The 12,400-nt window shown below is 40.9% G+C and overlaps 1 protein-coding gene across 1 annotated transcript; it reads right to left on the bottom strand.

The window, feature by feature from the left end:
• Positions 1 to 1,605: 1,605 nt before the first annotated feature.
• LOC109419599 (mRNA-decapping enzyme 1A) lies at positions 1,606 to 3,805 on the bottom strand. The gene is made up of 2 exons (XM_019693830.3): positions 3,068 to 3,805; positions 1,606 to 2,962 (listed from the first exon to the last, which is right to left on the bottom strand). The coding sequence occupies exons 1-2, from the start codon at positions 3,519 to 3,521 to the stop codon at positions 1,971 to 1,973; spliced, it is 1,446 nt and encodes a 481-aa protein (XP_019549375.3). The 5' UTR covers positions 3,522 to 3,805; the 3' UTR covers positions 1,606 to 1,970.
• Between the last annotated feature and the right edge of the window lie 8,595 nt (positions 3,806 to 12,400).

Here is a 12,400-nt window from a genome sequence, read left to right as displayed (position 1 = left end):
GAGCACCCCTGAGGGGAATATATGTGCTCATTCTGCGAATGGAGTGACGTAAGAACAGTCGGAGTCGTATATCGAGATGAGGAATCCACTCTCGAATGAAGTGACTCGCCGTGTAAATCAAATGGAGAGTCACCTCATTCGAGTCGAGATTTCTCACCTCGATATACGACTCCGACTTTTCTCACGTCACTCCATTCGCAGAATGAGCACAATAGAAAATATTTTGAAATTATTGGAATCCACTCAATAGTGCCGAACATAGGTTTCCGTAACCTCTGCAACTATTTGGCTGCGTAAATTTCTAAAAATAAGCAACAGTTGCTTAATAATCGTTACTTAATAATCGTTTATTGTTTTTCGGGTCATTTTGTATAAAGTATTATAAAACCGCATTTGTTTTTAAATTATCTAAAAAATTGATAATTTTAGAACGTGATACTATAGCTATAAACAAGGTACACTATATCAATCACTGAAGGTCCAATTTATTGTTAAAATATTGGGATTTTAATGAAGTGCCCTTGCCCCGTATCATGTTCGAACTGACCATAAAACATCTTTTATGTTTAGTCAAATAAATCATCCTTATTAATCCCATATATAACAGAACCCTCCCATGTTTATGGGTGATAGAAAACATGATATAGAAAAGAACTATTGAGAGGTACTTTGAAAAATTGTAATAACTTTCAATAAACTCAACGTGATCCTTAGGGTGCTCATCTTGCCCCGCCCTACCCTAGTCTTTTCATATTCTGATTTACGCGTAAATGAAAACCGCGTAAAAAAGACCTGACTGTATTTAATATTCGCTAGGTTGCGAACAAGTGTGAAAATTTATAGAAGGTGGAATTAGACAAGTAGGCCATGTATTTAACGAATACATCGAATGCGTGAAACTTCTGCCGTACGACCTGTGCTTTTAAACAGATCGGCTTGATTGGTACACCTTACCAAAGACTGGCAAAAGTTTCAGGCACCCGGCTGCCTATGTATTGTTCTGTTTTCATCACAAGTTCTATTGATCGGTAGCTTCATAGGGGTATGCCTATATCGCGGCGTGTTCTTCCAATTAGCTTTATTCGATCTTATTGGATAGAACACTTTTCTTTTTAAGCCAAACTTTTTATATCATATTCTGATTTATCGACCGTAGTTATAGTCTATTCGGGGAAACGGTTCATTCGGGGAAATGAGTCATTCGGGGAACTGGCGTTTGGGGAAACGACATTCGGGGAAAAGTAGCACAATTCGATTCAATAACACCATCTAGCTTGAATGTGGTAAGAGCGGCACTGTAGAACCGATTCGACCGAGTGGACTCGTAGATTTGCATCTTACTAGCAACAGAGCAATGGCGTCCCATCCGGCCTCAAAGGAAAAACATGTTTGGGAGAACTCAACTGTGGCCCACGAGTACCTATGTATTGGCAACTCGTTTGATGTCGTCGACCTTATCAGGGGATTAAACATATCAATCATATTAAAATTTGAAAAAAAAAAACTCTTAGGTGTCATGGGGAATTATTAAAAACTATTTTGAGCTACAAAAACAGCAAAATGTAACAAGGAAACCAATAGGAAGAAAACAAAATAAAACATCAATTTCTGTACTTGCTCTAAGCTAAAGCAACGTATATTCTATCTGTGTAATGTGCTTCTTTATGGGCGGGAAGTACGAAGTCGATAACAGAACGAAACGATATATTTCTTAAGAGAAAGGAAGAGATGAAATTAAATCGTAATAATTAAGGATAAAATATGGATCAATCCGTCAGTTCGTCATTCTCATGCCTAAAAGATCTTCACACACGCGCAAACAGCAAATTAGTTCCGGTTCCGTTCATTTTTTTCGCTCCCTAAATAGTCTTTTCCTCCTACTTCCTACCTCCTCGGTGACCCTGATCCCTGATACGCGACGACGACTTGCGGCCAAGGTCAGTTTCGTTTTCTGCGGTGGGGCACACACGTTATAATGCCATCATTTCCTGCAGAGACTTTAGGTAAGCTTCGTGCAGCTTCCGAACAAAGTCCGAATCGTGCTTGATGAGATAGCTGATGGCCTGCACGAGCTGGGCCTGGGTCAGCGGTTCCACGGGGGCACCAACCATCGGTGGGAAGAATCCCGGCGGCGGCGGAGGATGATGATTGTTGTTGGCTTTGGAGAGCAAATCCGTAACGGACGCTGTGATCTGGGTTGCTCCGTTCGGGTGTTCCGGATGCTTTTTATTTGCCGCGTTGGCAAACAAATCGGTCAGCCCCTTGGCAGCACTGCTCGTACTGGAAGCAAACATAGTCGGAGGCATCAAAGCCGGTTTTGTGGCACTTCCGCCTATTATCCCGGCTGGATTCAATGCCGGGCCGGAATTGTTCAGAGAACTGTTATTGCTCAACGATTCCGATCTTTTCAGAAGCTCGTGTAAAGGTTGCTGCTGCTGCTGCTGGTGTCTGGACTCGAGCTCACTGATTTCAATGGGTTTCGTTTTCGGAATCGGCTGGTTATTGTTCCGAACAGCGGCCAAGTTGGTCGAGCTGAGGAAAGTGGCTAACGGAGAACTTCCCAACTCTTGACCGGCTGCGGGTCCTGTATTTATTGGAATTCCCATCAATTTCAAGCTATTTTCCAGTTCACTAACATCCGGCGTTAGCTTACCGGTACCAGCGACCTCTTTCTGGGGTGAACTGGCACGATGTTGCTTCTCGATCTGTTCCAGGGTGTGCACCGGATTTGACATCAGAGTTTGAAACAGTGGCACTTCCGAGGCCGCTGGCTGTTTGGCAGCTGCGAAAAAGTTTACCACACTTTGTGGAGCATCCGGAACAATGTTGATAGCTGCTGATGGGTTTCTGCTCGGGACCTGCGGCTCCTGATTTGGTACCGATGCCGACGATGGCTTTCCAGCGCTGTTATTAAAGTCCTCTTGGGCTTTAGTTAACATCGAGAAAATGTCCACATTGTTACCTGTTGATAAACAATAATATCATTGAACACACTTCTTAACACACCAAACATAACGAAGAGATCATAAAACATTAATTAAATCCTTCCAAAAAATTATCCTCTCACCTGCCCCGTTACCGTTGGCCTGCGTTTTGCCCATGTCAGATTTTTTCTTGCTGCTACCTTTCGGATTGTTATTACAGCCCTCGACCAGCTTGGCAATGACCTCCCGGATCCGGTCGCACTCGGAGTTGTTGTAGAACCAGAACCCTCGGATGCGTGCCCGCTCGTTGCGGTACAGCAGAAACGGAGGCTGTGACTGAAGCTCGATCTGTCCGTTGATCGGTTCTACCAAAGAGTTCGTGTTCAGTCGATTGTTGATGAAAATACTGTGGTGCGGCTCGGCTCTGCGCCTGTAGATGAACAGGGCCCCCTCGATGTCGGTCTTTTCCCACTCGTTTTCGGCGGTATTGAACGTGTAGAATGCAACGTGTGCCGATGAGTTTATAATATCGTTTGCATACGGATCCGTGCGTTGTATGGCAGCTAAATTCATACGCAGTTCAGTCTGATCGGCCATCACTTTCCGCAATCCGTCACCAGAGTTTCGTCGCCGTATCAACAATCAGCTCGCTGCTGGACAAAAACTATCACACTATTTTCCCGATCGGAAAAGCACTCCAGGTGGATTTTTACATTTACAACAATTACAACGAACAAATAACACTTATAAACACCAAACTATTTTCCAGACGCTGCTAGATTTTCGGATTTTTTCACTTGAAAATAAAAAAAACTTGTCACACACGCAAATTTTGCTGGCTGCAGTCCGTGGACCGATGAAAAACGATGATGGCTTTGCGCGATGATGACACATCTGTCAACCGCGGAGCGCGGTCGATGATTGTTTTAGAACTATTTTAGTACACAGTTCAACAACAGTGTCTCCAGAATGTTTCAGGTTTTTTTTATTGCGCTTTGCAAGAAGCACACACTTTTTTAATCTTGCTTTTAATCCTCTACAGAGATGAGCGGAAATATACACACTTAATTTGGAATACCGTGTTCGGTAAATTTTTGACGAAAATAGAACAGCTGAATACAGCTATACTGCATTGTTTACTTTTTGCACCCGGTTTTGACAGTTGGTGTACTGTAGTATATTAGCCGACGAACATTGATGTGCGTACCTTATGCCTATTTATACCTTGATCTGTTTCACATCATTATCTGTGCGCATACCTTTGGCATACAAGACCTTGATGGGAACAAGTGGAAAAGGGAACGAAAACAACAACATTCGTTGCTAGCAGCGGAGACGGACGGTCACAGAATATTACAAGTGGCGACGAGGATTAAAAAGGAAAAGAAGGTAAATATAAATACAATCCACGGAAACGGCAGGGGCCGGATTATCACCGGATTGATGTGGACAAGCAGATGTTCGCAAATACTGAAATTTAGGTGGAGTGATGCAAGTAACTGGGTGAAAATTTTCAGGCGCGAGAATTTAGATGAATTCTCCGTGGGGTTGAGCTTTGCGAGAATCAGAGTGATTCTCATGGAGTTGGCGGAAAATCCGAAGGGATTTCCCCTGTTTATTTGCGAGAATTGAGAGAATTCTCCTGGGGGCAAAGCTCAAGAGAATTAATGTGATTCTCATGGCGTTGGCGGAAATCGGAAGGATTTTCCCTGTAAAGGAGAATTGGTAGAGTTCTCTGACGAAATATCTCGGCGGAAATCGGCAGGGTTTCCCATGTTAACTCTGTGAGAATAGTTGGAATCCTGAAGGTTGGGGAAGATGGATAGTCCCAATGGGTAAGCGGAAGACTGTGGCTTCCCTGGAATACGAAGCATGCAATAGGAAATGGAAACAGGGGTTTCCACCATGAGATGAATTTGGAATCATGTAGAACATGATGAATTTGTGCAACAATGCGATACGACTGCGCAGGTAGCTCTAGGCTGTAGGCTTGGTTCAACTGGGTGCATCGTGGCAAGGCACTAGTTATGAAATAACTCCGCAGACTGTTTGCGTGGCTTCTCAACGTTGCTTTGTAGAAGAATTAGTGTGCTTTAATAGTGATTGATATGTCTTCAGTGTTGGCATGGATGAGATTCACTTCGAAAAGCGGAGCGAGAACAGTAGTTGAGAAAGAAAATATTCGGCACGGAGGGAATTGCACGTCGCGTGTGTCGACAGTCCTGCACGACTTTTTGAGGCAATCGGGATAGTTGAGTAATTAACACACCTATAAGCTTTTGTAATGTGTCGTGTTTTTTACCATGAATGGAGGTTGAATTGAAGGTTATTCAAATTTGCTGCCATTAAAGCACCAGTGTAGGGGTCTCCAGTTAGCCAATCCGAAGTCGGCGGGTTCGATTCCCGTTCCAGTCGGGAAAATCTTCTTGACTCTATGGGTATAGTGTATGATTGTGCTTGCCTCACAGGAAGTGTTCAAAGAACATTAAGTTGATGCGAGGCAGATCAAATCCCAGTGGGGACGTAGAGTCATAAAGAAGAAGGAGAAAGCACCAGTGTGTGTTTGAATCCGGATGTGCCTGATTAGTAACCCATTCGTTAAATACGTGTTGACACTCTTCGGTGCTGTAGTATAGTACTCCAAATGTGTAATGGTTATCAGTTAGTCTGGTTCTGGGTAGTACGCTGATCGCAAGAAATTTCTTGGCCTATCTCGAGGCGTGGAAAATTCAGGAAAGGAATCGCTCAAGAAATAATAAAGCGTCGCTTTATTCCAGATCCTAGTACGGAGCTGAAACAAAACGTCAAATCAAATGGGGCTTGCTGTGTTAAATTTCTTGACCATTCCGGTCACGAAAAAATAATGCACTGAACGTAAATTAGCAAGGTAACATGTCTAGCTCGAGTCGGAGATTTCAATTTGTGGTTGGTCAATGGGCCATGAGGATGAGAAATGTTTCTTATTTATCAAACATTGTGAAATAACAAAGTGTTGCCTGTCAGGTGCATGAACTCATACAGCATACAGCAGAGTACGTTTTTAAGTTGATAGAATTTTGCAAGCTTATTACTTTTGGAGTAGCAGGCAAAGAGAGGATGGGTCAACTGCTTCAGTTACAAACGAAATCGTTGAAGTTTTGTGGGGTACTGAAGTTTTGTGAAAGGAAAAGAACGACTGGGTTGTAAATGTGTTGTTAGTTATTCAACGGATGAGAAAAATAGACAATGCATGGCATTAGCTCTAATGTTGCAAAACAGCCATTTGGACATTCGTTCGAAGGAGCAAGATATCCAAAGTGGTAAATGGGTATTCAACAAGACAATGCAATGCTGAAAGTGGAAGTGCTCATTGAACAGTAAGCTGAGAAGCAGATTTCGTCTTAGTTAGAACGATACGCCAAGAAGAAGAAGATAGTCCTTTGAAGCTACGTACTGGTGCATGCATGCTTGTGTGACAGACTAGGTGACACAAAACTTTACAGAAGTTGACGTTTTGAAACGAGAAGTTCAATATGTATCGTTATCAACACTGTTGTCGTTTTGTAAAATGGAATATTTTTGTCACTTTTTAAGACGGAGTAGTGCATTTCATGCAGAAATGGCTGTTACTTTCATTGGTCAAAAGTTACACAGTAGTTGTAAAATATTAGCAATCAATAATGGCAAACCATTGGGAAGCAACTCAGCTTGCATTCTGCGACTATGCTGAGAACATACGTTAGTACATGAAATTCGCAGGACTTGAGCTCGAGTATGATTGACCGCCAGTAGTTGACATTCCAGTAACAACAGATCAGCTACGCTTGCACAAGGAACTAATGAGATGACTGTTCTACTCTTAGTCGAGAATTGCTTAGCACGTCAGATTTGCAGCATATGCTGATAATGCCATTCTTTTACCCATGGCAGACCGTATTTATCTCTGCGGCTGTACTCGTTCAAACAAGGTGTTGCAGTCTTTGGAGATGACTATTTGGCAGAAGTTCACGGTTGTGTTTGGATGCTGTTTGATAGGTAAGATAAGACTTTGTGTTAAGCAACTAAAAATATGATAGACAGCACAGTTTGCGGGTTGAAGATTTTTAGGCTGAATTTGACAGGTTGAATTTACTGTGTTGTCAAGTTGGAAGAAAGAGAAACGGATTATTAAGCTCATTTTCGGTTCTTGGGATGGCTATGAACATACACGCATATAGCAGTTTTATAAAAAAAATAAGAGAAGTATAAGTCAGATTGGCACTTCTTCGAAGAAGAACTTTATACAGCAGGCTCCGATCAGGAATAACTTGGCATATCTGGAGTTGTTTTATTGGCTAACGTTAAAAAAAATAAAAATATCACATAGAGGAAATATGTTTGATTATTGATGGTTAGAGATGTTAAATGATTCAGAAAGTTGATGGTGTTCTTATGAAAGTTGAAACTTAGTTTCCTATTTGTATAGTTTCTAGGAACTCGGTCGACAATGCAAGGTTCGATGAATGTTGCTTTTGCTTCTGAATCATTGATGCGATGTTTCACTACATGCACCATTTGAATGTTTGTTGTGCCTTCAAACATCAGGTTGGATGCCAACTTAGACGATTAGCTGACTGCTTCGTTATATTGCCTTGCTGTTTTGAGATACGAGTTATCCTGCATTGCATTAAAGATAGTTGTTATGCAAGCAAGCGTTGGATGAAATGGATTGTAAGATATGATCTGCGTTGATGTTCTCATGAGAACATGCATAGAGGTTTGCCAGCAGCTCATTGTTAACGTCAACTCGTAAACTCGCTCGTAAGAAACGAAATTGCCATAAATAAAGGTGTTAACAACAGGCTTGCTACTAGCCAAATGTAGTTGGTGTAAAATTACATGCAATTGTGAGGGTAGTCTGTGATAGTTGCAGTGTAAACGATTTACATAAGGTTTCATTGTGAGATAAAGTGAAATGACTCTCAGCTGTTCCTCTTAGGTACTTGGTTGCTCTTCCACGTGCATTAACGTATGTAGAACGAATAAGCACAAAACTTGTTTTGAATTATGGGGTAGTTGTACTATTATAAGAATTACAACTAAAAAAATGTGGACGTAGAGCTGAAATCCGGATGGTTGAAGAGATGGAAGTATCCGGAGATAGCAAACGATGAAATGTACATACTGACGTGAATTCTTTTCATCATTAATCAAAGTACTTAGGTAACTCAAGGAGATGGTAGGCTGCAATCATTACAAAAAGAGGGAAGATATCAGATAAACACATGTTATAGACTGGCATGAGTACTATAAGGCTTGCTTGCAAAGCTATACGAAAAGTGGTGAGCCAGATAACACATAGCTCTCCTAGTCAAAAGCAAAACACGAGTCGACACAAAACAGTCATTGACTGATGAAATTTATCTGATTTTTAGGTAGGCATGTAGTGAACGAAAATGTACCAAAAAAGGATCAGATTAGTCGGAGAATGTTAAACACAATTTCTCAAACTATGAAACAGTATACTAGTTTGCATTTTTATTGAAAAGGGGAGATTGTAGTATATTAGCCGACGAACATTGATGTGCGTACCTTATGCCTATTTATACCTTGATCTGTTTCACATCATTATCTGTGCGCATACCTTTGGCATACAAGACCTTGATGGGAACAAGTGGAAAAGGGAACGAAAACAACAACATAGAGGCTTGCATCGAAAACATAACCTCATCGAATTCTCATACGATTTGTAAACATTGCCCTCAAATTTTTTTTGAGGGCAAGGACGGCTTTATGGACCGACGCCAAAGGAAAGAAAGAGAAGGAGACAGTGATGACGTCAGCGTGCAAGCGCTCATTCGTTGCTAGCAGCGGAGACGGACGGTCACAGAATATTACATGTACTGAGCCTCAGTAAAATCGATTACCGAAGTTACCGAAATAGTTCTGCTGTTCTATTTTCGTCAAAAAAGTGCTGAACAGGGAATTAAGGATTGAGTGTGACACTATGCCATACATTCCAAACATTAAATGTCGTCTATCTGTTAGTGTTATTTTTGAGCCCAAACCATTGAATTCAATGTAAAATCACAGTTCATATTCAACTGTTCAGAACAATACAAAAACATAAAAATCTTCGGTATATTTCATTCCACGTATCGGCATAACCAACATTTCGTTAACATTACAATTTTCTGTTTTGCGAAAAAAGTTGGGTGGAAAAAAGTCTTTTTTTGTTTTGTTACGATACTTCAATGTGAAATTTATTTATTTATTTTTACTTTTTTCTCCATCTGACAACTGCCTGGATAAAAAATACAATAGAAAAACATAGGATTCTAATGTAACAGTACCATTGAAAACCATGCTCTCACAATAGAATTCAATGTTAAAATAACAATATAAAAACAATAGAATCAAATGTTTCTAACAATAGAATCAAATGTGAATGAGGATTTCACATTGAATTGTATAGGTTGTTAAGTATCGTAACAATACAAAAAAGGACTTTTTCCCATACATATTTTTTCGCAAAACAGAAGATTCTAATGTAAATCAAATGTTGTTAATACATATACGTGGAATCAAATATACAGTAGATTTACATGTCTTTACATTTACAACTCATTTGATTCTATTGTTTTTCTATTGTTAACACCTATGTGCCTGTGCCTCATTTTGCACCCTATTTCAAAACTTTAAAAATCTGATTCTCAGCCGTTTCTCAACGAAAGTTTGTGAAATTTTGACAGTTGATCACAAAATTCTTCTAGTTTATGGAACCGGTATCATGGTTCCGATTTTTTCCGTTGTTCCGGATTTATGGCCGTGGGTACTGGGGTAACCTCCTTATCAGATAGAGGTGCAACCTATAATTCGCCTTCGAAAACTAGCTTGCAGCATTCCAAACTTCATGATTTTGCAAAACAAGAGTATTGGAGCATACACACTTATTTCCGAATTGCCTGTTCGGTACTTTTTTGACGAGATTAGAACAGCAGTATGATTTCGGTAGTTTCGGTAATCGATTTTACTGAGGTTCAGTAAAACTACTGTCAAAATCGTATGGAAAAGGTAAACAATGCATTTTTGCTGAACGAGTTCGGTGCTCAGCAGTTATAATCTCGTCAAAAAGTTACCGAACTCGGTAATCAAAATTAAGTGTGTATTTTTAGAGATGCTGAATACATTGACCACTTCTCCGGATGTTCCGGAAACCTGGTGCCCTCAGAGAAGTGGCCACTTTCTGACCGGTTCTGAAACCTAGCTTGCGACATATCAAACTTCATGATTTTGCAAAACAAGACTATTGGTACATGTTTTGAGAGATTTCGGATACACTGGCCACGTCTCCGGATGTTCCGGAAATCTGGTGCTCCCAGGGAAGTGGCCACTTACTGACCGGTTTTGAAACCTAGCTTGCGACAAATCAAACTTCATGATTTTGCAAAACAGGACAATTGGTACATGTTTTGAGAGATTTCGGATACACTGGTCACATCTCCGGATGTTCCGGAAAGCTGGTGCCCCCAGGGAAGTGGCCACTTTCTGAACGGTTCTGAACCCTAGCTTGCGAAATATCAAACTTCATACTTTTGTAAAACAAGACTATTGGTACATGTATTGAGAGATTTCGGATACACTGGTAACATCTCCGGATGTTCCGGAAATCTGGTGCCCCCTGGGAAGTGACCACTTTCTGACCGATTCTGAAACCTAGCTTGCGACATATCAAACTTCATGATTATGCAAAACAAGACAATTAGTATATGTTTTGAGATATTTCGGATACACTGGCCACATCTCTGGATGTTCCGGAAAGCTGGTGCCCAGGGAGTTTTTAGATAGTTTTCTCTTTTATTAGAATGCCTTTCGCATACTGGACGATTACAATAGAGGCAACTGATTATTGTTTTCACGTCACGGTGTCGTGAACAGTACCAACATCTTCTGATTTTTTTCGATATGTATTTCAGTTCCCGAATATCTGGCTGTTCGTTCATACAATCCGGACATGCGTACAATTTAACATTTCGATAATATGATGAACAAACAGCCGACTTACATAATGGACACCTTTAGACCTTTAGATTGATATTATAATCACACCTTTTGTTTTTCATTATATAGGATGCTGTCCTGTTGTCTCGACCTAATGTGATTTACGGCAAACTCCTTCGAAAGCCCAGCTTGAAAGCGCTAAAAGGAATGTGATGTAGGAATTGTGAGCGCAGATATCGAGAATGTTGAAAAATATTGCCAGGGAATATCTGTCTGTCCGCCGTTTACATGTATAGCTTCCAGGAATAAGATCTAATGAATCTTCACCTGCTTTTAGTGAATTGTACATCCTTACCAATTTTGGTTTTTCCTGCAAATAATTTAAAATTTAGCGCTGTTAAAGGCTGTTGCGAAAGGCATTCTAATAGAAGAGAAAACTGTTTCGATGTATGCCACAGATGCTTGCAATAAACTATTTTCAGGTAAGTGACCAATTCATCTAGTGTACCTAAAATTTATACAAACGCGATCCATTAGTCTTGTTTTACAAAATCATGAAGTTTGATATGTCGCAAGCTAGGTTTCAGAACAGATCAGAAAGTGGCCATTTATTTGGGGACTCCAGGTTTCTGGAACGTCCGGAGACGTGGCCAGTGTATCCGAAATCTCTCAAAACATGTACCAATTGTCTTGTTTTGCAAAATCATGAAGTTTGATATGTCGCAAGCTAGGTTTCAGAACCGGTCAGAAAGTGGCCACTTCCCTGGGGGCACCAGGATTCCGGAACATCCAGAGACGTGGCCAGTGTATGTGGAATCTCTAGAAACATGGTCCAATACTCTTGTTTCGCAAAATCATGAAGTTTGATATGTTGCATGCTTGGTTTCAGAACCGGTCAGAAAGTGGCCACTTCCCTGGGGACACCAGGTTTCCGGAACATCCAGAGATGTGGCCAGTGTATCCGAAATCTCTCAAAATATGTACCAATAGTCTTGTTTTGCAAAATCATGAAGTTTGATATGTCGCAAGCTAAGGTTCAGAACTGGTTAGAAAGTGGCCACTTCCCTGGGATCACCAGGTTTCCGGAACATCCGGAGACGTGGTCAGTGTATCCGAAATCTCTCAAACATGTACCAATAGTCTTGTTTTTCAAAATCATGAAGTTTGATATGTTGCATGCTTGGTTTTAGAACCGATCAGAAAGTGGCCACTTCCCTGGGGACACCAGGTTTCCAGAACATCCGGAGATGTCACCAGTTTATCCGAAATCTCTCAAAACATGTACCAATAGTCTTGTTTCGCAAAATCATAAAGTTTGATATGTCGCAAGCTAGGTTTCAGAACCGGTCAGAAAGTGGCCACTTTCCTGAGGGCACCAGGTTTCCGGAACATCCGGAGACGTGGCCAATGTATTCAGCATCTCTAAAAATATGCTCCAATACTCTTGTTTTGCAAAATCATGAAGTTTGGAATGCCGCAAGCTAGTTTTCGAAGGCGAATTACACTAGTTTACAGTA

The sequence above is a fragment of the Aedes albopictus genome, chromosome 2, assembly GCF_035046485.1.
Source record: "Aedes albopictus strain Foshan chromosome 2, AalbF5, whole genome shotgun sequence".
NCBI lineage: Eukaryota > Metazoa > Arthropoda > Insecta > Diptera > Culicidae > Aedes > Aedes albopictus.
Note: the sequence above shows the minus strand (reverse complement) of the source record. Positions and strands in the feature narration are given on the sequence as shown.

What these genes read in the sequence shown, in the direction of transcription:
- LOC109419599 (XM_019693830.3), bottom strand. Translation starts at nt 3,521, where the DNA reads ATGGCCGATCAGACTGAACTGCGTATGAATTTAGCTGCCATACAACGC. An exon ending in GGCCAACGGTAACGGGGCAG is followed by an intron (nt 2,963 to 3,067) that starts GTGAGAGGATAA and finishes GTTTATCAACAG; the next exon opens with GTAACAATGTGGACATTTTC.